Below are 24,224 nucleotides of genomic sequence, written 5' to 3'. Positions count from 1 at the left end.
AGATAACAGTAAAGTTAGGATTATGCCCACTGTTTTGAGTAATGATTCTTGCTGGTGATTGGCTGTTGACTGCCCAGCTGCATCCTTTTCAATAATGACAACACTGTTGTAGCAGGTTGCTAGCCATTTGCTTTTACATTTTGCGACATGCTTGACTTTTGCATGTAGCTAAAGTTACAGGTAACACCACTACAGTTAAAGAAAAGATGCTGTTCACTCTAATTCTTCACTAATTCAGGTACCTTTCATCTGAATGCTTAGGTTCTGTGGGGTTCTTTCCTTATTTCTTAAAAACAAAACAAATAAAAACTGAAACACCCACTTTTCTTGTCTGTAGAGGGGGAGGCAAAAATAAGGATCTAAAAATGTTTGTGCAATGGTTTTTATTTGAACCAAATGAGAAACTGTAATAAATACTAGGTCATTCAGCTCCTTCCTGAAGAATTAAGGTGAAGAGCATTTTTGCATCACACTTTGTTTTGTGCAGTGAAATACACATGACTGCTTCCGCATGAGCCTGTGCTTTTTCTGTTAACAATGTTCTTACTCCACTCCTTCCTCACCTGTGCCCACTTTCCAATAGGCTTTATGCTACCTTGATTTAAAATGCATGAGATGGTTTGGATTTGCCCCTACTGCCCAACTTATGTATCTTTTAAAAGCACGGCCCAGGGGACTGGATTTTGCCTACGAATGTTAATTCAGTGACATCCAGTATTATGGCATTTGCCTTAATTGTAATCATGGGTGAGCTGAAAGGCCAGTTATTTATTATAAAACAAAACCCAATAGCTCAAATGCCAGCTGAGAAAGAGGAAGAGCTGAAGCCAGGCTTTCTAAAAGCAACTGGTGATTTTGGGGAGTGCCTCACTGAAACAGGTTAAAAAAAAGCAAACACTGGATGAAGCAGACATAACTCAAGAAGCTGAACTGTACTGTGGACCACATCTTTCTCCAGAGTACCCTACCTTTACAAAATGTTGACTTCAGTTGGACTTGAAATATCTTTCTGCTCTAAATATTTTAGGATTTAGGTTGTAAGTAAGAATCTAAAAAGAATCTTCTGAAAATAACAGAGTCAATTTTACTTAATTTCTTTTACATTAAACTTTCACTCTAGCTGGACTAGCACTTAAATGACTGATCTAAGAATTGTCAAGTGAAATTCTAAGGCCTGTAAAAAATAGAAGGCAAGATTAGATGATTCTGGCCATCAACAACATTATCATAGCATTACACAAGAACCTCTAATTGTTATTACAGTACACTTTTTTTTTTTCTGTTCTCTTGGAACGCGATCTGGGCTGTGCATGGGCAAGAAAGGAGAAAAAATTAAAGGGATTTGACTTGAGTGACCATGCACAGCATGTGGCTGGTTTATATGTGCTGAGAGCAGTATTTCTGAGGCAACTAAGTCTGTGCTCCCCCCTCTTTGGAATCAAGGTTTAGAGCCTGCTGAGGACTGAAGCATGAAATCATCAGGATGCACAGGAGGAAAAGGGGGAAATAAGAAAAAAAATGTTGATGGCCTGCTGTTTTTCTTTCTGCAGACACCAGCGACATGATAGAGATGCAAGGCTTTGGGGCAAACCTGCTCTCGTGGCAGCTGGAGCACTGCAGCCAAGGCTCATGTCTCTCCTGCTCAACAGGCAGCTCTCCGTATGACATACCCTCCTGCTGCAACTGCATCCATGATAGGTAAGAAGCTGTGCAGCGCACTGTGCTGAGCAGCCTTGTGCATGCCCTGGGGAAAAGGCAGGCAGCATTTACTGCTTACAGCACTGGAGATGGAGAAAAGCAATTTTCAAATAGCATCTCTACACAAAAAGAGGAGTTACATGGTAAGAAATTGGCTTTATGAAAAAAAGCCATTACCGTGTTTTCTGATCCCTCCTGTTCTTAAATCACACATTGATGGAAAAAATTGCAACCAGTTCTTTTATCTAGTCTAATACAATTACAGTGAAGGGCCACTACTCATCTAATTTGACAAGGACCTTTCCAATGCACCTGTAGCAGCTAGAGCTAATTACACAAGGTGAATATGATTTGGGCCAAAATACTGAAAATACAATTTTCCACTACTGTTGTCCTTTAGCAAAATAAAAATTGGCACAAAGAATTGCTGTGTGTCATATTGATCAGGCATACAATTCATGATGATCTCCTCTTATGTGAACTCTCATGCTTCCATTAATATATCTCCACAGAACTCCGTTAAAGATGTTGTGTGAAAGCATGAAGAGGCAAATAGTTTCCAGAGCCTTTTATGGATGTAAGTGAAGCTTCTTATATCCGGCCCTTGTGGTATCTTTATGCTTATTTAAAAGGCCATGGGTATTTGGTCATCCTGTCTGTTTTAAAATGCAATCCAAACCCAAAGTTACTGTGGGCTGCTGTCTTTATCAGGTGAGTTGTATTAGTTCTTTCAGGACATCAGGGTAATCATGAGCCAAGTATTGTAACTTCATAATACCAGCATATGTGGCTTTTGCATAAGCAACTTATACTTAGTGAAGATGCAATGTAATTGTATGTTGCAAGGTAATACCTCACTTTTTGAGGTTTTTCTTTGTATAAGATTAATCTTACTGTCAATTAATCAATTGTCACTACTGCAATGCTTCATTTTTATCACAGAATCACAGAATGGTTGAGGTTGGAAGGGACCTCCAGAGATCATGTAGTCCAACCCCCGCCCCGCTAAAGCAGGGACACCCAGAGCATGGGGCACCTGGTCACATCCAGGTGGGTTTTGAAGACCTCCAGAGAAGGAGACTCCACAACCTCCCCGGGCAGCCTGCTCACAGAGAGGATTCTCAAGCTCTTCCTCACATGCAGATGGGACTTCCTATGTTTCAACTGATACCCATGCATGTTCTGTTTATGCAGAACAAATGCAATCTTCCCTCATATAGGAACATTAGCAACAGATTTAAAATGTTGTAGCTTCATCTTCACAGAGCGACTGTTGATACCATGTAGCCTGCTCACTTACCACAGTGTTGCCTCCTCCTTTCCCCACCCCAGGGCTTGCTTACTGCCGCCACTTGTCAACAGTGCGAACGCATCTCTCTGCGCTCGTGAACCACACCATTATTCCACCTGACAAGCCAGCCAGTGCTTCAGGAGGCCTGACCAAAGAGGTCTGGAGCAAGTATCAGAAAGACAAGAAGGTGTGTGAGAGAATACCTCTAGGGGTGGTGGGCAAACTGCAGCATGCTGCTGTAGCAAGCGCACACTATTCCTTAGAATTGAGACTGTGAATCATCCAGTCTTTCTGGGGTGGTCTTTAGTGAAAATGAGATTCTTAGTCCCTTTTGCTATGTTTTTCTATGCTTTTCTGATGGTGGCTAAAGTATCAATTAACATCAAAGCAAATGGTCTCATGGTGGCTCTCATCTGTGCACAATTAATTATTGTCATGGGAGATCTTACAGCTTTCTATAGTAGACTGGATTTGAAGTAGGGCTTTAAACCATACTTCAGATTACAAAAGGGTAATGCCTTGAGTGCATTTCACTGCCTTTGTACTTGCAATTAAACACATTTGATTATGCCTGAGGAAAATAGAGATGTATTACCTTCACATACTTCTTTCTCCTGACTGCTGTAGAATTACAAGGAATTGGAATTACTAAGAAGAGTTTACTATGGTGGGGTACAGCATGAGATTCGAAAGGAGGTATGGCCATTCTTGCTAGGTCACTACAAATTCGGCATGGCCAAGAAGGAAATGGACCAGGTAAGTTCAAGTTTCTGGAAATCCATGTTACATACACAGAGTGGGTTTCCTTTTCTAAATAGCAGGTGTTAGTATTCATTATTGGTTATTATTTCTAAGGGAAAGTGCTACTGAAAACAAATATGCTGGTTAGTAGATGGATGCGAATGTCTCGCTGCTTATCTTTTAAAATCATTACAACAGGGTTCCTTACTAAAGCTGGGCACCTGCACTCTGTCTGCACCTGTGACATGCTTGCCTTGAGCAAATCACATTTTCCCATATTATTCTTTTATATAAAATAGGGATGACAGTGACATCCATGTTTGCATGTTTGGACTTCTCGTAGAGCTGTTTGAACAGACCGGATGTTTCTTCTGAAGTGCACTAGCAGCTACTGTCTAGAGGCAAAAAATGCCCAAAGGAAGGTTTGGTCTGTAAGTTCACTAGGCTTTTCCCAGACATATGTAAGATGAGCATTTTTAAGACACAAGATGCAGTCTTAGATGAGACATTTTCCCTTTTTATTATCTAGTGTGCTGCTGCTGCTAGCAGTCAATAGTTTCCCATGTTATGTCACAGTCCTATTTTACAGTTGGAAATTTGACATAAGTATTAATGAAACCACAATGTACATATCTACCAGTTATATTATTTACCTTTACTAATCTGTTTATAGCAATACCAATTTTGGACTTCTTTGCTGTGTGTTTTAATTTGTTGTTAATTACTGGGGAAAAGTCTTGATAATAGTAATAGTACTAATAGTAATAATAGAGTCTTGATAACAACCAGATAAGGCCAGATATGGCAAAACAGGGCAGGCAATGATGCCTTCCCTCAGTTAAGCTCATTGAAGAGAAACTGCATGTAGACCTAGGCCATTGTGCTGGAAAAAAACCCAGCAATATTCTCATTCCTTACTGCCATATACTAGACTCGAGGAGTCTTTACCTAATCCAATACAGCTGCTCCTGTGATTGCTAGGTGGCATTTTTATCACAGTCCTGAGCATAAGCTAATATATTATTCTCAAGTGAAGCCTGAGAATAGGCCCATGTTCAGACCCTAATGCAACTTTTGCTCTGTGCCCGAGTCAGCTCTAGAGCTGGAGCTGTGACGAGCAGACCAGGTAGTGCTAACGCTGGTTTAAGGCTCCTGCAGTCCTTAGGCCCGTGTGTACTGGGAATGTAAGCCTGGTCTTAGATACCTAACACTGCTGCTAATCTTACTCCCGTGGCTGTGGAGGAGAGGGAGGTTCTCTATGTCAGTCTTAGGCCTCCAGCAGGATGCTGTCGTATGGATAAGCTCTGGATTTGCGTGTCAGTAAAACGCTGCTTTTGACTGACATTAAGAATTGCCCAAAAATTTGCTGAATTATACAGAGGGTTGTCCTGGAACGGAATTAACTCGTTAATGTGCTCCCCTTGTTGGTGTTACTGCCAGGGAGGTAGCACTCATGCAGTGGCTGATCTTGTTCTAGAACAGATTAAGTGGATGAGGAGTGATTTGTATTTCAAAACCAGAACACCTGGCATCTGCTAAATCCCGATTATTTTATATCCCAAGGGGCCTGTAAGCAGCTGCAGATCACAAAGGCAGCCAGGCTTAGAGCCTTCAAGTTGAAAAATTAGCTTCTAAACCATGGGCGCTTTCTAAGCAGCATTCTTCTTTCCTAAGGCAATTTGTCTTGTTCTTCCTTGCACTAGTCTTCACAAAACAGTTCTGAGTACAGATGGAGAAAATACACCCTTCAACTGTGCAAAACGTGTCACAGTCCAAATTCTTCACCTTTAATCCTTTAGTTACTTTGGAAGGTGTTTGCATGTTTCCTTCCTTAATGTGTAATCTGGATATAATGTGTATAGCAAGAGCATTCCACTGCACCCTGCTTAGGCAGCTTCCTGCCCTCCCGAGATGCCGGCACTGAGAGAGCAGCACTTCCAAGGCCACCTAGGGCAGTAAGTCCTGTTGATTATTGTATCTCCTGAAGGGCAGGCGAATCCAAATATCCAGCCAGGCTCACACACTGCCACAGCTGCCACAGGCCTGCTAGGAGGTATGGCTCTTCTAGAGAAATACTTGTCTTATCATCCTTTTTGTGCGTACAGGGTAAGTTGGAACAAGAAGTGCTTCTAGAACAGGTCACCTCAAGCCACAACCCATGGCTGGGGATTCTAGCCCCAGACTGAAAAGACATGCATTTACATACATCTAGAACATGACATTTGGCAAGAACAGAAAACTTGAGCCTATTTATACAATAATAATTACACTCAATTCAGAGAGGCATATTGCAGGGCATAAAAACTGACTGCAGAATGCAAGCTCCTTTAGGCTATTTTTCCCTCGTTTTGTACCATACTAGCACAGGGTGTTTCCAACCTTGCCTGGAGTTCCCATGAGCTTACTCAACATCAGTAGTAAATATCAGTAATAACTGACTCCTCAACAAATACATTGTTGGACTCTGTTGAAAGCCTTCCCATTGAATGTAAGACTCTACTAAATGAACAGAAGGAGAAGAGTCATAATGTTAGCACATATGGGAAACTTCTGATGTCCTTAACTGAAGTCAACATGGATGATTTACCATCTTTGCCTTCTGATGATATTTTTCAGTCATCCCTAAGTATCTGGGGCTCTCCCAAACAGGGCTGTACTCCAGCCTTCCCATAACTGGGGTACTTTGTGATTTATGTTTCACAGCTATCTCCAGTGACAAACAGCCTGCAGCTCTTAGCATGAGCTGGTAGCACTTGCAGCCAGCAGAGTCCAGGGCCTGGAGCCTGCTCACAAGTGTAGTTTCTCCTGAGCTCTTGACAATTGACAAAGCAGTAAAATTTACTGCATGTCCCTTAATAGCCCAGGGGGGCTGTTTGTGTTGGCCTTTCAACAGAAGAAGCCAGCAGTGGCGAAAATCTGCTCTATTACTATGGGAACCAAGTGGTTCCCACAGTATCTGAGACTCTGCAGTGCAGCCGTAAGACTGGATTTCTGTTGTTCAGGAATCTCTATACCTATAAACATGTGACTTGTACTTCTTTGCTAGGGCTTATGTAAGAGGCAGAATAGGGGAAGAAAGTTTAATGCAAGAGGTCTTCAGGTTGCTTCAGGTTTCCAGTTTAATGCATTACACGTGTTTTATTCCTCCCTCTTCTGGCCAAGCCTGCTTTAACGCTGTTTCCCAAGGAGAGCTGGTATTTCAGTATCTGTCTGTCTGCAGGTGGATGAGGACATTGCTCTGCGGTATCAGAAGGTCATGGCTGAGTGGAAAGCCTGCGAGATCATTGTAAAGCAGCGAGAGAAAGAATCACATTCTGCCACACTGGCAAAATTTTCATCAGGCAGCAGCATTGACAGCCACGTCCAGCGACTCATTCACAGGGACTCCACCATCAGCAACGATGTAAGTTCTTCACTTCTCTTAACCAGCCCATGCCCCCAGGTGTTTGCATGTAGGGAAGCTCTGTTAAACTTCTCTCCTGTTCCTTCTCCCTCCCCTGCTTTATTTGAACATCCCCTTCCTCCAGGTCTTTATATCCGTGGATGAAATGGATGCAGCAGAGCGGGACTCCAAAGGCCAGGATGACCCCACTTTCACTGTGGTGTCTGCAGACACACCAGCAGCAGTAGCTGCCGTAGAGCATCAGTCTGTGGAGTTTGACTCTCCCGACTCCGGGCTGCCATCCTCTCGCAACTACTCTGTGGCCTCTGGCATCCTGTCCAGTATCGATGATGGGCAGAGCGTCTCCTTTGAAGATGGGGCTGAAGAAGAAGCTGGCGCCGACCTGGAAAGAACTGAAGCAGACGCTGTGCGTGTGCAGAAAGCCAAATCAGCTGCACTGCAGTCCCACGATTCGGTATCCGAAGAGCAGATGTGCTCCCAGGTGGACTATTTAATGGATGTTGCTTCTGTCTGTGCTGCATCCTACACAGTAGGTCACAACACATGTATCATCATCTTCTGTAGAGCAGTTTTTCTACACTTTAGCTAGTAGCTAAAAAAAAAAATCCAAAATAAGGAGAGGGACAGTACTTGTAAGATTTTGGTGTCATTTAATTAAGGTTGAAACCCCATTTAATCAAATCGAACCAGAACCCTAAATCTAGATGTAAGACTCTGTGGTCGCTATGATTACTACTGCTGTCAACATATCAGTAATTGGGATATTACTTGTAGTTCTCTGTGTGAGTTGTTTCACTGTTGTTAACCCTTTGCAAAGAGAACAGACTTGGAAGATTCACTGGTAAAAATACGTGCATTTAACCTAGGATTTTTGTCACTAATTAAAAGTTGTTGGATATTCTCATACCTCCACAGTTTATCCATATATATACATACTGAAGTAGTATAGGACTGCTGGAAAGCAAGATACTGTGAGTTTCAATAAATGCCTGTGGTGCTCTGTGTCATTAATGAAAGTTATGTCTTGGAACAGATTCACCATTTGGTCAAAATCTTATTTTATGATAACAGTAAAGCTATTTCTGGTTTGCTGATGAATATTCTCAGTAGTGCAATCAAGGTGGACAGTGGGCTGGAATCCACCTGCAGTCGTGGAGGGAGCTAAAAGACACGAACCCTGTTCTGCCCACATGTTCTCTGCTGATACTAGTGACAAAATTATCTAAAATTTTCAGAATGCATTACAAAAGATTTAGCAGCCTGCCTCTTATTTCACATATATTTTAAGAAATAACTTCTGTTTCAACAGCAGATCTGACTTAAAGAGTTTTCTCTTCTAGATAGAATTATTGGATACTGTTGCCTTAAATTTGCACAGAATTGATAAAGACGTCCAGAGATGTGATCGGAATTACTGGTATTTTACTGCTGAGAACCTGGAAAAACTCCGGAATGTCATGTGCAGGTAATAGAGCTTGTAAACTAAGCTATTTTCTTAGTGTATTATTAGCTGTGGTTTCCTGAGGAATGAGGACATGAGGATAATACATGCATGCTCTGATGGGGTAATATAAAGAAGACAATACTTCTGAGGTGCTCAGAATTAGAGAAGGACATCTACAAAGTAGGATGAAAATTCACCAACATCTTAAACTTAAAAGCTTCCAAAAGGAGCTGGATTTGAGATGCAAGACAAACTTAAGTTTTTGAGACAAGCATACAGGAAGGAGGTTTTTAAAATGAAGTATCACATTAGCTCTTCTCTTTTCTTTTTTTCTGCAGTTATGTTTGGGAGCACCTGGAAGTTGGTTATGTTCAGGGCATGTGTGACCTACTGGCTCCTTTGATGGTTATACTGGACAATGGTAGGAAGACTTTTCTTTTGCAACACTTTGCTGTTTTTAAGAGAGATCTTTTCTAGAAATGCTATTACTTGTTACACCAAAGCTAGCTCACCAGGAAAGACGAACCTGCATTGCTTGATTCACGCTTGCTTTACATGTGGCTGTTGTTGAAGTGGCTAACAGTAGTTGTGTCAGGGATTCACTGCTTGCTCACTGAATTTTAGATTAAATTTTACTAAATTTGCCAAGCAGCAATGTTCCCACGGTTGCTGAAGCTGTAAACTCTAACTCAGGCTGGGTTCTTTTGAAACATAACTAGCAAGAAAAGGTCCAGAGTTAGGTATTGTATTTCGCTTCATGTAAATACTGGTCACAAGTATAGGGAACACCAAGGAAAAATCCTGTTTTTCCCTGGCCCTGCAGCATGTTACTTGTCACGAAGCCCCGTGTTTAGCAACACTGAAGCGTTCTGCGTTGTATCTGCAGATCAACTGGCTTACAGCTGCTTCAGCCACCTCATGAAGAGGATGAGCCAGAACTTCCCCAATGGAGGTGCCATGGACACACACTTTGCCAACATGCGATCCCTAATCCAAGTGAGTTTCTTCGAACCTTATTTGAGAGAAGATGAGGTTGTGACACAGGCCTAGAACTAGCTTCATGCCACAGGGAAAAGCAGGAGCTCCAGTTACTGGAGAAATACTCACCTGGGGTGTAGCCGAGCAGTTCAGTTCATCTTGACAGACAAAACATCCAAACCTTCTCCCTCCCCTGTAGCAGCTACGCTACATAGTGACTCACATTTATGGCTCAGTTCAGTTTCAGCTGCAGTCAATGAAAAACAGCAGTAAGATCCAGTCTTATGTTGCTTTTTGGTGGAGGAAATAGAGAATCTTGTGGTACAAACATTATTTTAGGCTCAAATAGACCCTAGCTATATTTGTATTTAGGCTGAATGCTTGCTGAGCTTTCAGGATGGATTTAAGGTCTAGATATTCCATTCTAGAGAGCAGCAGGCAGGTAAATGAGACTGGAATGGGAAGGGCAAGAAGTCTCAGGGACAGTCTTTATTTCTAGGCCTCTGGCTGGATTGGCTTCTTTGTTTGATGCTGGTAACACCTGACTTGTAAGAGACGGATGCACGTTCCCTCCAACCACATCTGGGGAATAAAACCAAACCATTCAGAGCATGTGATCACACTGGTGTGCACAACAGGTCTATTATACATTTGAGCTCGGTCTCTTCTTTATCCAGCTGAACTCAAATACAGAAGGACTGATAATCATAGTCTGCTAGTCTCAGATTAGGTACTTCTATTTGCTGTGCAGCTTCGATGATGTGGCTACCAAATGTACAACACAACTTTACAGAGTAAGGGCATGGATTTACTAAGGGTTGAATTCCAGCAGATTGTTTGACACCGCTCCTTATCTTGCAGAAGGGTATCCATAGCCAGTTGAAATACAATATCTACTAACTGCTGTTATGTTATCCCACTTGTAAAGAACCTATGTGATAATTAGAGTATAAGAAGGGTTTAACAGTGCTTCCAGGTAGTTGTATGATTTTAATTATTATTTGAAATCAGCTTGAGTGCAATTTGGAAGTTTCTGTGTGTGATTATCAGTTGCTGGTGAAGTAGATTCTAATCCTGCAGTTGCATTTATGTGAGTTCATCTCCCCGTATCTAGCATGCCATCCCCACCTCCTAGTCTGGGTGACAGGAGGAGGCAGGTTTGGTATAAAACAACGCCAGCTGAAATTTGCTGCTGGTTGAAAACCATTAGGATCTAAATTTGTTGCTTAGCACTTTACTGTCACAGCTCAGACTGACTGCTCTGACAGGAGGTAACCTGTCACTTCCTCAGTCTGTGTCAGGGCACCTACAGCACCGGCATTTTGCAAAGTTAATCAGCTGCTCTGATTAACTACAGGCTCAAGTGATGAAGCAGCAGTATGGAAGTCTGTCAGCTTCCAACACCTTCGGTTTGGCTGCCCTCAGACGAGATACTGACACCTGATGTTTTTCATTTTAGATCCTAGACTCAGAGCTTTTTGAATTGATGCATCAGAATGGAGATTACACTCACTTTTACTTCTGTTATCGCTGGTTCCTGCTTGACTTTAAAAGAGGTAATAATCATCTATGTCTGTAGATGCAAAATTGATTCCATCTCTGTTTCAGTTTAAATGTCTGGGTGGTGAGTAAAGTTAGGCTCACAAGAGAGTTTTTAAGTAAGAGCGTTTGTATCTAATGCAGCTGAACTGGAACGAAGTCACAACTTAGAACAGTGGAAACTTGGTTCCAACTGCGTTATCAGGAGTCTATAAGCAGCCGCTTGAATCCAAAGGAGCAGCTCAGCAGTATCTGAGGAGCTGTTGTATTGTGCTGAATGATGTGCTTGATTATATAGTGTGTAAGCACCTAGGATCTCCGGATCCCTGCCCTACACACACACACACACACACACACACACACACACAATATTTAATGGAAGCAGTTGCTTGTAATTATTGGTTAAAGACATCCCTCAGACCCCGGACGGCACAAGGTGATAGTGGGAGAAGATGTACACTCATCTGCTAGTTACTGGGAAAAACTGAGACAGTGAGAGGGGTAAATGATCTGGGAGTGGATCATAAATCCTCTACTCTTCCACTGTGAATCTCCCCATATCCTGCTCTCCTGGACTGCACTGCCAAAGACTGTAGAAGATGAGCCTAGCTGGATCAGAAAAGTGAAGCTTCCATGGGCAATATCTGAATTGTAGCAGTGTAGATGTGATCTACACCCATCCTCCCTACAATTAACTCTTTGCAACTAAAAATAGCACAGCCTTTGCCCTTATGGGTTCCCTGCAAAGCCAGGAAGGTGCCTCGGAAATGCACTCAGATTTGCAGTCTGCCCTGTAATCGTGGCTAGGATAAATCAGGCTTCCTGTGCTGCTATCATGCTGCTATCACTGTGGTTTAGGCATCCCCTCTAGGGTCAGGTGTAAACTAGGTTCTCTCTTGAGTTTCCTCCAAACCTAAGTTTGTAGCTGTACTTACACAAATAAGTGCAAGGCTTTCGCTTGGAGGAGAAAGGGAGGGGAAAAGAAGGCAATGTGAAGGCCTGTAAGACACTAGCTGTGATGGTGATGGGCAAAATGGTCAATTTGAATAATCAGATGCTCTTGTAATGTTTATTCCCATTCAGAATTGTTGTACGAGGATGTATTTACAGTGTGGGAAGTTATTTGGGCAGCAAAGCACATCTCTTCAGAACATTTTGTCCTTTTCATTGCCTTAGCACTTGTAGAGGTTTATCGAGAGATTATCCGTGATAACAACATGGACTTCACTGATATCATCAAATTTTTTAATGGTAAGAAACTTTTAAGAAAGTCATTGTGATAAAAAGCAGATAACCAGAGTGTGCTCCTTGCCCCCTTCTCTGAGACGCAGCCCACAGCTTTGCAGGGCTTGCTCTCAGGACGTAGATCCGCAGGCGCCTGTCAGCCAGCAGCCAGACAAGCCCCTGGTGATGAAGCTGGTGTCTCTTTCTCCTTCGGTCACGTTGCCTTCTGCAGACTAGACTTTCACTTCTTCTGGAAGGTCTGACTTGGCCAGTACAAAGATCAGTTTTGAAGCAATGTGGACCACAGAAGATGGTAGATGTTCTGTGAACAAGCAAGCTCTGGCCTGTGTAGAAGCAAGTGTCGTTACCACCAGCTTCTCAGACGCTCCAAACATAGCCCCTGCCTAGAGGGACAGCTCTTGATGAAGTTGAGTTCTGCAGCTTTGCATTTTGAGAGCCCAGGAGGGCTGTTCACAAGCATGTGCGGGTACAGAACCCTTGAATGCTGTTTGGATCATAGGGCATTAGGAATTTCTGCAGCATTAAGAGCTAAGACCTATAGTCTTAGTCCTTAGACCTATAGTTATATCAGTAACTTAATTCTACAAATCTAGAACCCTACAATGATTTTTAATTGCTTCTAATATTACCCTATTTAAATAATGCTAATACTACATTAATATTAATGCTAGAGCAGAAAAATTCCTGAAGCTGGCAGCTAAGAATGTTTGTCTGTGTCTTTTAGAAATGGCTGAGCATCATAACGCCCAGGAAATTCTGAGGATAGCAAGAGACCTTGTCTACAAAGTGCAGACACTGATTGAAAATAAGTGATAAAGAGCAGACTGACATTGCGGCCTTGTTGTGAGCTATGGGAGCATTTCTTGCACTGTAACTTCAAGATGTTGTTTTAATTGCATCTTCCATATAATGTAATAAATATTTAAGAGATTTCTAATAGACTTTTTAAAAAAAATGGAATTTTTCCCTGACCAGATATAGTTTGTGTTTGATAGTCCTTGTTACACTCACTTTGTATTTCAAGACAAATTTTTTTTGCATTCTCTTATTTCCCTTTGTATAGAAAACTGTTTATGCGTTTGCAATGCTGTTGACTTGCCATACTGGAATATTTGTATTGTGACACTGCACCTGTGCCCCCTGGCTGCCCACGTTGTGCTTGGTCAGAACATTCCATGGAGCTGAGGCCTGATCCAGTACTCAGGTGCTGCAAGCACTGAATTGGGTCCTTAGAAGAACACACCTCTGGACTTGGTGGCTACGCTTTGTAAACAGAAGAGAAAGCAGATGCAGCTGCTGTTACTAAAACCCTGGGACTTGCACTCATGGAGCAGGACTTACAGTGGGTGAGGTTAGCACGGGGGAGCAGCCTTGCTGAGGGGCCTGGCTGGCACAGCAGGGACGCCCGGCAGCGCTGGCTGTGGCGTTAACCAGCAGGGTGACTGCGGGCGTTACGGCCTGCCCCGCCACAGTCCTGCCTCGTGTCCCTTGGCACAAGTGCCCTGCATGTCTTCCCATGTATTCCGCCCCTAGCAAGACCATCCTGAGCACGCGGAGGTTAGCGCAGGGTGAGCACGAAGGGGCTGCTGCCCCCACATAGGGGGGGGGCTCTGCCCTGTGCGCAGCAGCCCCTCATCTCAGCCACTGCTTCACAGTGCCTTCCTGGCCCCCACCTTTCCTCGGGGCTTCAGCACGCTGGAGAGCCTGTGGCCTCCCATAAGGCCCTACTGTGGAAGCCCAAGGAGTGAGTCCAGCCCTCGTGGAGGTCCTGGGGTTCTGCAGCGCCACATGCACTCCCCAGCAGCACTGCAAGGGTCCCCCTGTCCCGTAGAGAGAGAGAGAGCACAGGGATGCGCTGGAGCTGAGGCGCTGCCCCGGAGCCTAGGGCAGTAAGAAGCACGGGGAAGGCGGCTACTTGGCCAGAACCCCCTTTCTGTGCACTGACTTAGTGCGAAAATCAGAGCAGTGGGCGTCGCGGGAAACAGCCGCACGAACCTGAACCCCTCCACTGCCAGGGGCTGCTGCTCTGCTGGTACCTACAGTGCTGTGTGTGTGTGTGTGTGTGTGTGTGTGTGTGTGTGTGTGTGTGTGCGCGTGCGCGCGCACATGTGTGTGTGGGCATGTGCACGTGTGTGTGCAGCTTTTACAGGCCCCCACATGGTCACTGAAGGGTCTCACATATGCTTCACTGTGTGGGTCCGTCCATCTGGACATCAGGCAGTAGTTCAAAAAAACTATCCTAAGAGTGAGAAAACCCTCCACCTCACAGCGCCTGAGGCAGCGGTGTAAACAATGCAGCTGCACTGTTTTTCTTTGGTATGTTATGTGTTATAAACCTCTACTCTGTTAAAAAAAAAAAAAAAACAGACCTCTGCAAACTGTTGTATGTGTTATGATAAGTCTGTCTAACTGTATTTTATGAATATTGTGTATTGCTTTATTTATTTTTGTCAGAAACAGCCTATTTATTGCTCAGTTATTTATGTTTAAATGTAACTTAAGAATAAATATTGTCAAGGCACCCTGTGGTACTTGGACCCGTGTTCCTGTCCCACCAGGTTAATGCTGGAGGCCGAACAGGGGCTGCCTGGGAGCAGCGGGGGGGCGGTCAGTGTTTCCGTGGCTAACGGGGGAGGGATCGGCGTGTTTCTGAAGTAGGGCCTCCCCCGTGGAGGTCTCAGCTGCCTCGAAGGCCGCACTGACCTCGCGGGCAGAGCCCGTCGCACACGGCACCGGACCTACAGCACAAGGAAAGCAGATCTATAAGGAAGGCTGCACTGTGTCGCAACAGCTTAGGACACACAAACACTGGCACCAAGTGTCATGGGTGCTGGACAACTCCTTTCCCCTCATTCAACTCTGGTCCCTGCAGTGACAGTTTACACCATCACTGCAGTTGCACACAGCACAACTGGCCCAGAGGAGCCTGCCTGATAGTGGCCCAGTGCCCTTCCCGGCTGGCTGGACCCTCGTGCTCCAGACAAGGGCTGTACCAGAACGACCCCAAAAAAGCCCCTGCGTCAAGTCCAACCCCTAGAGTCTGACTGTGTGCTCGGCCTGCCGAAGAGGCCCTGTCTGCACCCTGGCCTTCGGGGCAGCTCCCGTTTTGCAGCAGCAGTGTGAGATGGGGTCAGCTCTGCTGCACAAAAACCTCCCTGTCTGACCCGAGACCCTTCTGACGTGACCAGCCTGGGGCAGAGACCACAGTGCAAGGCAGGAGCGGGTCCTGCTGCAGGGCCCTCCAGCACTGAGAGCTCCTCTCTGCTCCAGGGGCTCCACAGCAAGGCGAGCACCAGGCTCAGCTGCCCCGCATTGAGGTCCCACACGAGCAACACCTGAGCTGCCAGGCTCCCCACACACTCCCAGCTCCTGCACAAGGTGCCCCCTGAGCTGCAGGGCTCCCCACACAGTCCCAGCTCCCGCACAAGGTGCCCCCCGAGCTGCAGGGAGCCGTGCTGTGTGTGGCGCTCACTCCTGCAGAGCTGCGCTCGCCCCGTGGCCAGTGTGTGGGCCCAGCGGCTGTGCGAGGCTGCCTGCACAGAGGGCAGAGGGACGTGGGGCTGCAACCCTCACCTGGCACCAGGCGGACCAACCTGCAGCGCCGTGCAGGGAGCGGGCTGGTGCGCGGTGTCCCATCGCTCTGCTTCCTTCTCCCTGGCAAAGGGCGAGAACGGCTGGTTATGGCTCACAATCACTGCACAAGAGGAACAAGAAGGACAGTTTGGTAGGGGGTAAAGAGGAGAAGACTCACCTGCTACCGCCTGTTCGAACAACCGTCCTTGGATTTCCTGGCGAGAAGCGTCTCAGTTTCTGACAGCAACCAATGTGCCCCTGGGACCAACGGCCCTGTGCAGCCCAGCCCATGAAGAGACCAAACTCCTGCACAGGTTAAGCACAGCCCTAGGTGCTACTGCTGCCACTAAGCCCAGTTTACAAGTGCAACTCCTGGACACAGGTACTTCATGGAGCCCCCTGCCCAAACTGGCAGCGAGGGAGGGTCCCTTTCCTCCGTTCTGATGAATTCTGGAACCTGGAAGGCAGACTTGCGTTTCCCTCTCGAGCACGGCCCGGGCCAGCTTGATCCTGAAAGGCGCTAAGGGAGCCGTAGTGCTTGCACCCAGGAGCAGTCCCAGACTTCCTGAGGAGTAAAGTGCACCTGGAGAGGAAGCACTGGCCACAGTCTTGGAACTGCAAAATTAAAAATAAAGTGAAGCATCTGCATGCAAAACACAAGCAAGAAAATCCAGGAAAATGCAGAACCTTGTTTCAGATTTCAGTGCATGTTTATTTCAGTTTTATATTTATTTCAGGCAAGTGCTTATTACATGGATATTATTCATGTCGATACCTAAATTCCGGAGCATGAAGAGCTAGTATAATACAGCTGAATAGTAAAAATACAATATGTACAAAATTAGTTGTTTTTTCACATAGCAGATGTATCCAAACACATAAAAATCTTTACAGTCTATGTTTTTCATTATTTCATATTTCAATAAATTGATGCACAGTGACAAGTCCTCACTGTAAACACAGACTGCATTTGCCCAGTGTGAGTGTTTTCGGTTTCTCAGCTTTCCTGTGATGTGCAATAGGAGGCAATTAGGTTTCCAGGGTTTTGAATCGGTAGCAGCTTTGGAAGTAACTTTGCATTTAAACTGAACACCTCTCTGAAACATTCCTAATGCAAAGCTCTTCAAGATGATAAAGGTAAATACTTTTAGCTGCAAGGGTGCTGACATTTATGACGTAAGAGGGGACTTCTCTAAAAACACCCTTGTTACAGGGCTGGGCTGCAAGCCCTCATGTAGCCAATGCCGAAGCTCATGCTGAACTATAGTAAAGAAATAGCTCTGTGAACCCAATTAATACTTCCTTTCTCACTCTATGAAGACACTCTGTTGGATCTGACTCGTAAGGCATATCTGTAAGGCATTCGTGTTAGTTGTACTGATCTGGAAGTGTATAGACCCAAACCTGCAATCTCCCCTCACGCAGGAGGCCGCTCACGTCAGCGATGGCTCTGGCAGTATCCGGCCTCACCTCAGTTTGGAGAGCAGCCCACTGGCTGCACGGACGCGCACGGCAGCACCGGCCAGCGGCGGGTCTGGAAGCTCCTCCCGCGCCAGGACCCCCACGTTGGCATTAGCAGAAGCAGCAGCAGCTTTCAGAGGAAACACTCTCCTCTGCTGCCCTGTTTATGCTGGTATTTTGATAAGCTCAGGTTTTGGATTATTATTTTTAAGCACTATATAAGAGGAAGAGAAAGATGCTATTAATAAGAAATAACTCTGAGCATAAACTACTTGTAAAAGACAATCTCTTCCTTAACTCTATATATCTGCTCTTAACAGTTGGCATTTTGGCTAAAGAAAAAAAAAAATGTAAGCGTAGTGTTATTCTTTCATCTGTTCCAAACGATAACAAGAGCTGGAAAACAGGCCACAAGTACTGGATTTTTCTTTGTTAGAATTTCAATGTCTTTTAGAATAAAAATAAAATGGAAATGAACGACTGCTTACTCAGGAAAACACACGCAAGCCCCAAGAGCCTCACCTGAAGGGCGGGAGCAGCCTGGCACCTCTGCTTGCGTTTCCAAGGGAATTAAGGCATTCAGGTCCCAGCTCAGCAAAGCCAGTGTAAGAAAGTTCATGCAGGTGCCTACAAGTCACCAGAACTCAATATCTGCTGTTTAGATAAATGGAAATGGGTTCATGAATCTGGGCCTTGCAGTCCAATCCCAAGTCCTTGAGAGACAGAACAAAATCCTGACCTCGGGCGGATTTGGAGGAGGTATTTCAGCCACCTTGGAAGACGAGGCTGCCTCTGCACCCAGCTAAGAAGTGTTTACCTTTATTCACTGTGTTTTTCGATACACATCACAGAAAGCAAGGGGGGACCAAACAAACATCAAATCAGGCATCTTCACACCAGGTAAATTGAGTCTTCTCCCCAGGCCTCCCTCCCGCCCAAACTCGCACAAGTGACGTCCTCAAATGCCCCTTGTCCCCACCCAGCCCCCAACCCAAAACAGTTTTCACACATTTTTTAAATGCAAAAAATTCACTCAGGATGCAAATCAGTCCAAAAGAGACACAGGCTACATACAAAAATCGGAGACACAATAAAGTCTTTGCTCAAGTTTCTATACGTGTATAAACAGGCGTGCATACAGACAATCACACCAATATCGACAAAAGCAGCAATAGTCGCACCTCCAGCTAGAGCACTCAAAGGCATTTTACTTTTTTTTGTTTCTTTTATTATTTTATTACAGAAGGCCACTTTTAATTAAAAAAAAAAAGAAAAAAAGAAAGGATAAAATCAGTCCAACACCAGAATGCAAGAGCCCACCTGTTCTTTGGACCTACTATCTTTCTAGAACGATATTAAACTAAGTATGAATTTGTTGTTGGTTCATCCCCTACTTGGATCAATTGGGTAGAGCAGAAGTGACTGCAAAGAGAACATCACATCTGTCAAGCTCTATGCAAGTCAAGAAAACAAAACAAAATTCACCTTCTCCTTTGGGCCTGCTCCTGCCTCTCTGAAGACTTTGGTAACAACCCCATGAGTCCGAACGATGCAGGACTAAGCCCCGGAGACTACTATTGCCTCCTCCACCACCGGTCTCACGACGCCGTTTATACCTGAGCTGTTCCCTGGACGGGAGCACTTAGCCCGCAGGCAGACGCAGAGCAGCGCGGTGCACGCGACGCGGGGCCGCCAGGTCCCACCGCACACGCGGCAGCGCAGCCAGCGCCCAGCCCACGTGTCAGTCACCGCAGCTCTGCAGGCATCTCTTCACTACAGATCGAAGGCCTCTGCTTCGCTCCCTTTGGATATATCAAACTCCCACATGATGGGGATTTAAGAGTAAAGAATGGGGTCCAAACTGGCCAAACACAGGGTCTCTATCCAGCAGGGCTGTTCCGCACATGCACACGGGGAAGAGTTTCAAGAACAGCCTGTAAACAGCAACACTGACTCAAGTGGTAACATGGCCTGAGAAAACTCTTCTTACTGGGGCTGTCCTGGTGCCTCCCTGGGCCTCCTGCGTTGCCCATGTGCTCCCTGACACCCAGCAGCCAGGGGACCCTGCCAGGTGCCTCTGCCGCCCTCGGGGGGCAGCAGATCCCTCTCCCAACAGTTACATCCCGCTCCCAGAGCCAGCCCCTCACACTGTATCCACTCCAGGGGAAATTCACACCCGAGTGCAAATCACAAACGAAACACGTGACACCTTCTCTGTAGCTCATCTTCATAAAAGCAAGGAATTATTATTAATCATTATCTTTGTTTTAATATAGCAAAATGTACCACTAACATTTTTGGTCAAAACTATCTTTCACATCCACCTAATCTGTTTAATATAGAGGCTGGGAGAAGCAGACATGCCTGATGCGCTGGCACTTGCTAAGTGCCCTCACCTTCCCTCTCTCTTTGCAAATCAAATGCCAGTCAGAAAACCCATCGTGTCTGAAGGGAAGGTCAAAAACAACGATTGGTTTAGCCTCACAAAATAAGATTTACGTTTGTTTTACAGATTGATGCAGTCTGCAAGACCTTTTCAGCTTTGGAAACCTGACTGCAGGTAAAACGTGCACAGGCAGCGCTCAAGCGGGGAGGCCGGGGCCCGGCTGGCGGGGCACAGTGCGGGGCTCCCCGCCAGCAGCTGCAGCCCGCGTCCCACTCCTGACGCCTCTCCTCGACCCTTCCCAAGATCCACGCAGTCTCTGTCTGAGGAAGGTGCGGGTCAGGACTGCGGGACCATTCCCAGCTGCGGCTACCGGCCCACCCACAACCGCTGGCAGCGCTTGCAGCGGGTCCCGCTCTGCTAGCTGGGCTGCACCCCGACTCCCAGCCCGCGCCCCAACACAGGCAATGCAGCTGCTGGGAGCCAACAGCCACGTTCTGCACCACAGGAATGCTGGCGGTGGCCACGACACCACTCAGCCTGGAAGCACCCCAGGATGCTTTCAAAAATACCGACCCAACCAGGCGCTAAACGTCCTACTGTTTGCCTCATTCCATATAAAAACTATTAAAATTATTTTGCTAGACTTGTTTTGTCTTTTTAAAACTTTCCCCTTTCCCCTGGCCTTCCCACCTATTTTGCTTTGATCATTTTTAAAAGTCCTGAGCAGCAATTTGAGAATTACAAAAAAAAAAAAAAAAAAAGAGGCAGCTCTACCTAGGACCACAGCAAGTGCTTTAACAGCAAGAAGTTGTGTCTTTCTGCAGCTGATGTAAATGTTGGTTAATTCACAACACTGAGAATTTTAGAAATAACAGGGCTAATTCACTTAAGTCTTACATCTTGTTTAAGACTTCTACCGTAGAAGAGCAAAGCATATGCAGAATGCCACCGACCACATACACGCACAAACACACGCACATGTGGGTCTGACCCACAACGTTTTGGATCTGATTCAAGTATGAGCAACTGCGGAGAATGGTAAAAAACTGGGTTGTTTGGTAGTTAATTTTACATCCTAAATTAAACTAAGGAGATTGTGTCTCATTTGTATCAATGAGGTCAGGAATACATCCCCACAGCTAAAGTGTAAACTGTAATAACTCTTTCAGGATAATTTTAAATTAACATTTTGGTTTTATTCCTATTTCTCTGCACTTAGATTAAATTTATTTGGCAGGTGAAAATTAGAAATTAGCTTTAAAAAAAAAACAAAAAAAGAACTGGAAATGACTGACCTTCAGATCGCTCTTTTTTAGCAGTCAGCTCTGGAGCTCATCTACACTTACAGGATTAGCTGCTTGTCCATAGCCACAGAGGTCCTCTGGGAATCTCCCTAGTGCAGGCACAGCTTACACAAGCAAAACAGCTCTTCTGCTAGGATAGTGCAATCCAGTTCCCCAAAGGGAGTAAGCTATGAAAGCAAAAGAACATTTTTCCATGTAACTACAGTCATCCCAGGGCTCCTGTTCACACAGACCTGTTGGTGGGTTTTTGCAATTGTATCAGATATGACTATGACAAACGTTTTAAGCACAGATGAAGGCTCTGAGCACGTTCTGCGGCACCCCCAGTGTCGCAGGTCCCTCGGCTAGTGCCCAGGCTGCAAAGCCAGGGCAGAGCGCTGCAGACCACAGGCCTGACGTCCGCTGATGAGCAGACGCATTTCCACTCGCCAGCACTGGCCAGGAACCAGGCTCCACGGGACAGGAGTCTTCCCAACACAGAAAACCCATTTTCTATTTTTTCTGTGGCATGGTTATCCACATCTAATACTATTCAACAACAGAAGAGATTTCTTGTAAACTTCGTATTTATTGATTTTTTTGGGACAAATTAGATCTTCTCAATCCCAAAGCATACATATATATATATATATATATTTATATATAGCTTTCTCCATAGGGAAAAGACATATATCAAAGAGGGAGAGACATTTCTAAAGTGCCCCTTGTTATACAGTACTGAACATGATTTCTAGGAGCATTAGGGTAAATGCGAAGTTTCGGTGCAAGAAGGACAGGTGAGGGAAGGAGAGCTGTGGTTTGCTCTTCTCCCCAGGGGACAGAAGAAAGTTTTCCGATTTTAAAAAACAAACAAAACCAAAGAAAGGTTTGCGCTTACCACGGAGAATGCAAGCGAGAACAGGGATGATCTGGGACATCTGCACCAGTTTACGGCCTGGCAGATTGGGATAAACCTTTCCTCAGGTGAAGCATAACACTGATGAGGGAATTCAGACATACCTAATTACCTAACTTCAATGAGGAGAAAATGTAGCAAAGAAAGAGACCTTATCCACAGATATTACTACTGACACTGTTATCTTTAAACCATCAAGAAAGCAAGTGAAGATGAGGAGGTCAGCAGGATTGTACTGCCATATAGTAAAGGCTGATACAGGTTTTGCACCAGAAAACCTGTATCAAATCAAATGGAAACTCTTCTCTTGACCCCTTGCATATTTTACTGTGGAAAAGACAGGCAGGGTATTCCCAGGCTTTAGGAATAACTTTGTGCCACTGCTAGCTATCAGTTATATCAAGCTGATCAGCCAAAAGAGCTACGCAGAGGCCAGAAGAAAGTAAACTGATATGGGACCACGAGCAGAAAGAGGATAAACTTGCCCGTGCTGCCGGTGCCCCTGGCGCGTGGGCACCGTCCCTACTGCGCCGAGGCGCCCGATCTCTCCAGGGATGGGAGAGCGCGACGGGCAGCCAAGGCGGACAGCGGTTCCTTCTTCCCGCCCAGCAGCTACCACAACCAAAGCCACACGCCTCCCAAGGAGATGGGCGGCCCCTCGCCCGCGCGCGGGGCTCTCGAGGGTTTCTGAGGAACAGCTCTCCTCACACCTCACGCTCATGTCCAGCAATGTCAGTTACAGACTGCCCCTCGCACACAGAGAGTCTCGCCAAGAAAGCACCTGAGTGTATGAACCGGACACTAAACCTCTGGTTATTGAGTTTTCCCTTGTAGTGTTAACAGTGCACTGCAAAGGAGAAAGAACAATCTATGCAAATGTGGTTTAAAGACAAGAAACAGTTCCCTTAAAGACCTGCCCATTCTACTGCAGAAACTGTTCCACCCAGAACGTGGACAGTCTCGAACTGACAAGTGTTTTTCTAATTACACTCCTGCCCCTGTTTACAGCAGTCCATAAGGAGGCAAAAATCCTGCTGGAGTCAACAGGTATTTTGGACACATACAGACCACAGGCTCCCACAGAAGATACTGACTACAAAGGAGATGGAGCACAGCGAAGGTGGCCCCCAGCCTGCTCAATCCCATCTTACCTCCTCCTCCAAACCGGTCTCATTGCCAAACTGCAACTGCTCAGACGCTAGCAGGGACCGTCCTCTTATCCTGCCTCAAGGAAAACGTCCACTGGCTACGGCAAGAATTTTGCCTGGGTAGTACTGCAGTCTTTGAAGAAGAAGATGGAAAAGAAGCTGTTAATAGCAGTAGCACATGCAGAACGGTGCAAGGAACATGAGCAAGATCATTAACAGTAGCGCACTACACATGTAACGGTGCAAGGAACAGAACATTCAGTCAAGAACGAAACCCATCCTGAGCAACCTGCCCGACAGGCTGGCAAAGATCAGCAGAGACAAATAACATCCCTCATCTCATAACTCGTGGCAGTTTGACAATATGGGAGGATCTCACCTAACTATTGGAACAGGACGGTTACGTGGTAGGTGAGGTTGTTCTTTGGTGCATGTTCCACTGTGATCTGTAAGACAAACTGTCAAGTTATTTATACCAATCCCATGGAACACACTGCTATCCTATATATTTATACCAATCCCATGAAACACACTGCTATCCTATAAAAAAAACTAGATTTGCTTTTTTTTTCCTTCCCAAAGAAAGAAGACTATCAAAATGGTTTGCACTTCAGAGCATATCACATACACATTCATGCTTTCTCTAAGCCACCAACTATTCCACAAAAAAACATGGTCAGTTAAGGAACACAGAAAGGAAACTCTTTCAGCAGATCAACTTAATTTGTCAGACTTCTTGTCCCTAGTTCTGTTCTTAGACCTGATAAACATACTGCAAGTTGCTAGTTGAAAATAATTGTCCCAGTCGAAACAAAAATCTGGGAATTTGAGACTGGCACGAAGAATCCTAAAACTGGGAGAGCTATGAACACAATTTTGCAAAATGAGTTATGGCATTAGCAAAATCAAATCAAATCAAAAGAACAATACCCAAATCCCACCAAACATATGGTCAATTATTAAAATAATAAAAACCATGTATTTCTTGACATAACTATAAAGATGAAGTCATTTATGAAACTGCAACAAATGAAGTCCAGTTATGTATTCTTTTTCCTTTTATTAGACAGAATTTCCTTAAAATGCCATAACAAGTCACAGTGATCTTAGATTTTTTT

At 45.2% G+C, this 24,224-nt stretch overlaps 1 protein-coding gene across 5 annotated transcripts in view; it reads left to right on the top strand.

Annotated features, from left to right (window-relative positions):
* SGSM2 (small G protein signaling modulator 2) overlaps window positions 1-13,815 on the top strand; it is a 44,843-nt gene extending 31,028 nt beyond the window's left edge. For 3 of the 5 annotated variants that reach the window (XM_026047838.1, XM_026047841.1, XM_026047837.1), the window contains 12 exons: window positions 1,551-1,698; window positions 2,211-2,275; window positions 3,031-3,176; window positions 3,617-3,745; window positions 6,951-7,133; window positions 7,258-7,662; window positions 8,474-8,598; window positions 8,916-8,998; window positions 9,464-9,573; window positions 11,015-11,111; window positions 12,178-12,345; window positions 13,064-13,815. In XM_026047838.1, coding sequence (XP_025903623.1) covers window positions 1,551-1,698; window positions 2,211-2,275; window positions 3,031-3,176; window positions 3,617-3,745; window positions 6,951-7,133; window positions 7,258-7,662; window positions 8,474-8,598; window positions 8,916-8,998; window positions 9,464-9,573; window positions 11,015-11,111; window positions 12,178-12,345; window positions 13,064-13,152 — 1,748 coding nt within the window. In that variant the 3' untranslated portion in view covers window positions 13,153-13,815. The remainder of the gene's footprint in view (window positions 1-1,550; window positions 1,699-2,210; window positions 2,276-3,030; window positions 3,177-3,616; window positions 3,746-6,950; window positions 7,134-7,257; window positions 7,663-8,473; window positions 8,599-8,915; window positions 8,999-9,463; window positions 9,574-11,014; window positions 11,112-12,177; window positions 12,346-13,063) is intronic. The other 2 variants (XM_026047839.1, XM_026047840.1) reach the window with 2 other exon arrangements.
* Window positions 13,816-24,224: the final 10,409 nt, after the last annotated feature.

The sequence above is a fragment of the Nothoprocta perdicaria genome, unplaced genomic scaffold (genome assembly GCF_003342845.1).
Source record: "Nothoprocta perdicaria isolate Ctin4 unplaced genomic scaffold, notPer1 scaffold_50, whole genome shotgun sequence".
NCBI classification, from domain to species: domain Eukaryota; kingdom Metazoa; phylum Chordata; class Aves; order Tinamiformes; family Tinamidae; genus Nothoprocta; species Nothoprocta perdicaria.
This window is presented reverse-complemented; position numbering and strand designations above follow the sequence as displayed.